Below are 3,254 nucleotides of genomic sequence, written 5' to 3'. Positions count from 1 at the left end.
AACCATTGGTTTAATAACTGTGAATAGCTAGATTGTATTGTTGGCAATAGCAAGCATAAATGTCGTTGAGATTTCTTGTGTCCTCACATTAGCCGCTAAGGACATAAATTATATGCTAGTATCCCATTCATAAAATGAAAAATACCACCAGCAAATCAGTAAAAAGAGTTTGGGACCAAATAAAGGAAGATTAATCTATATACTAGATCAATTTACTTCTTTTCTATATCATAATTTTAAGGTACGCACTTTTACTATTAATACATTATTATTTGTAGGGTTGCGAGGCTTCATAAGATGCTTGCTCTATTTATGTCTAACGTGTTTGGGAACTGGTCTAGAAGGGCATACGCTTGAAAGATGTGATATAGCTAGTTCCGTATGGTTCTTGGTGGCAAAAATGATGTCATATATATATACACACTAAACAAAGTTACATATATTAATTTTTCTATATTTAAATTATGCACTGCATACTTCAAATTGTTCAAATCTGGCTTAAAGAGAGATTCACTCAAATCCTAATTAATGCGTACAATATGAAACTTAACATATATTTTCCCCCTTTTTTTGTCTAACAAAAAAGGAAATTCAAACAGTCTCTAGTGCTATAATAAGAGAAATAGTGATGCTAAAGCACAAAATATTCAGGAGGCCTTCAGCGAGGCATCTGCATGGTCCTCTATTAAAGTCCATGCCATGTCCACATGCCTATAGTCCGTAAGGGGACCCCCAATAGCAAACCTGATAAAATAGATTCCTCCAATTACACCATGAGTCATGTAAACATGGCCAGAAGCGTTCAAGGACTCAACAAGTTTTTGATTAATTAGGTTCACATCTTCTTCAGTACTTAATATCTTGCAATTCTGATTCATTGCTGATGGAGAAATCCTGAAGCAAACCAGAGAAAATTTCCTAGGGACAACAATTTCAAACCTTTTGTTCATGGCCGCTAGCTGTTCAAAATGTTTAGCCATATTGACATGGCCCCTTATGAATTTTTGAAGATTAACCACGCCATAACTTCTTAGTACAAGCCAAAGTTTCAAGGCTCTGAATCTCCTGCTCAAATTTATCTGCCAATCTTTGTAATCCACAACTTGCTTAGAATCGGTCGCCTGGTTCCTCAATATTTCAGGCTTTGTGGACAAAGCCTTTATAAGTGCACTCGGGTCCTTCACCCAAAGGCAGCAGCAATCCAGGGAAGAAAAGAACCATTTGTGTGCATTAAGGCTAAAGGAATTTGCACCCTCAACTCCATCAAGAAAATGGCGAAATTCTGGGCAAATACAAGCACTTCCTGCATATGCAGCATCAACATGAACCCACATATCATATTCCTCAGCAATGTTGCATATTGGTCCCAGTGGATCAACAGCAGTTGATAAAGTAGTCCCAACTGTAGCACACAAGTACAAGGGGACTAGTCCACCTTCAACATCCGCAATAGTTGCAGAACCTACAGAATTTGGACAAAGGCTAAACTCGTCATCCTTTGTGGTGGAAATGACTCGGAAATTACTGGGATTTATGCCAGCAATTTGGGCTGCTTTTTGGAAAGAAAAATGTGTTTGATTAGACAGATAAACAACCAACTTTCCAATATTATTCCTCCCAATTTTTCTCAACATTTGATCTCTAGCAGCAACAAGGGTGGATAACATGGCTTCACAGGTTGTTCCCTGTAGAACTCCTCCACCACCACCACTAAATAGGAAGGAACCTGGAAGCTTTAGCAATTTTCCAAACCAATCCATGACAATATTCTCTAACTCTGTCGCGGCTGGGGATGATATCCAGTTAAAACCGACAACATTAAAACCTGTGCTTAGCACTTCCCCAAGGAATCCGGCAGTGCTAGTAGCACATGGGAAAAGAGCAAAATGGCTAGGGCTTTGCCAATGAGTAAGCCCTGGAATGATATGCTTTTGCAGATCACGTAGGATATTTTCAATGGGTTCAGGGTTACATGGAGCTGAATCAGGCAAATGACTCTTGAGATAATTTGGCTCTACTTGGCTTCGAACTGGATATTTTTCAATATTTTGGTAATAATCAGCCAGGTAGTCTATGACCATGTGGCCTTGCCTTCTGAATTCTTCAGGATCTAGAGGACTCGTGGCATAGGAGAATTCATTTTGGAAATCAGGATGGATGTTGAAACTTCCCATGTTAGAAGGTTTGATGCTTTGAATTCGAGTTGCAAGCAAGTTGTGCCACTTCCTAGTTCCTAGTAACAGATTTATAGGACAATAGTTGGAAGTCTTGTCAAAGCAAAAACTTGTTTTGTTTTGTTCCACATTATATTGTTCACACGAAAAATGTTAAACTTGTTTCACGTAAAATAAAAAAAAATTTCAATTCTGCCTTGGTCAAATGCAACCAAAGGGAGGACCGACGAATAACACACATCAGGCGGGGCAAGTTTAGCCCTAAATTCCAAAAGATTTGCTGGTTTTGTTGATCCGTACGTCTTCATCATTAGATTTTGCTAGTACAATTATTCGTCATTCCAATAAGCATCAAATCCCACCCCCAACTGTTAACTCTCGTGCTTAATCTAATTAAGTGTGTGTGTTTATTTCAATTTCTAAAAAAATCAAATCCCGCCCCCAATGGGCAGCTCGTCTCATTCCGTCGTTCGCTCTTTAGGCGGCAGATTCTCACTTCAACCTTCGTTGGCAACGTGTTGGTATCTTGGGCAGGACTCTACCATCCGCAGGGGATTAGTCTAGTCCAATCAAATTCCGCCCCCAACTGTTAACTCTCGTGCTTAGTCTAATTAAGTGTGTGTGTGTGTGTGTGTGTTTATTTCAATTTCTGAAAAAATCAAATCCCACCCCCAACGGGCAGCTCGTCTCATTCCGCCGTTCGCTCTTTAGCGGCAGATTCTCACTTCAACCCTCGTTGATAACGTGTTGGTATCCTTGGGCAGGACTCTGCCAGCCGTAGGGGATTAGTCTAGTCCATAAGATCAGGACACCCCTGGGTCGGAACAAAAAAAAAAACAATAAGCATCAAATCGCTCTACTTCTTTGTCTTTTGGGTGTTTGTTTACCTCGAGTTTCCAACTTCTATCAATATAGCTTTAGATGAGAAACATGTATGCTGAAGTATATATCAAGGGTTGAGATCGGCAAAGCACAATGGAGATGAGCTATACAGCCCTAATTATTATTATTATTATTATTATTATTATTATTGTTTTCGGGTTGCTAATATGGAGTAAATTTACAAAGATGGGTAGTTTT

At 39.2% G+C, this 3,254-nt stretch overlaps 1 protein-coding gene across 1 annotated transcript; it reads right to left on the bottom strand.

The window, feature by feature from the left end:
* Window positions 1-647: 647 nt before the first annotated feature.
* LOC113718440 (tyrosine decarboxylase 1-like) lies at window positions 648-2,174 on the bottom strand. The gene has a single exon (XM_027243346.1). It carries the CDS (start codon window positions 2,172-2,174, stop codon window positions 648-650), a length of 1,527 nt encoding a protein of 508 aa, XP_027099147.1.
* Window positions 2,175-3,254: the final 1,080 nt, after the last annotated feature.

Source organism: Coffea arabica, chromosome 11c, assembly GCF_036785885.1.
Source record: "Coffea arabica cultivar ET-39 chromosome 11c, Coffea Arabica ET-39 HiFi, whole genome shotgun sequence".
NCBI classification, from domain to species: Eukaryota; Viridiplantae; Streptophyta; class Magnoliopsida; order Gentianales; family Rubiaceae; genus Coffea; species Coffea arabica.
This window is presented reverse-complemented; position numbering and strand designations above follow the sequence as displayed.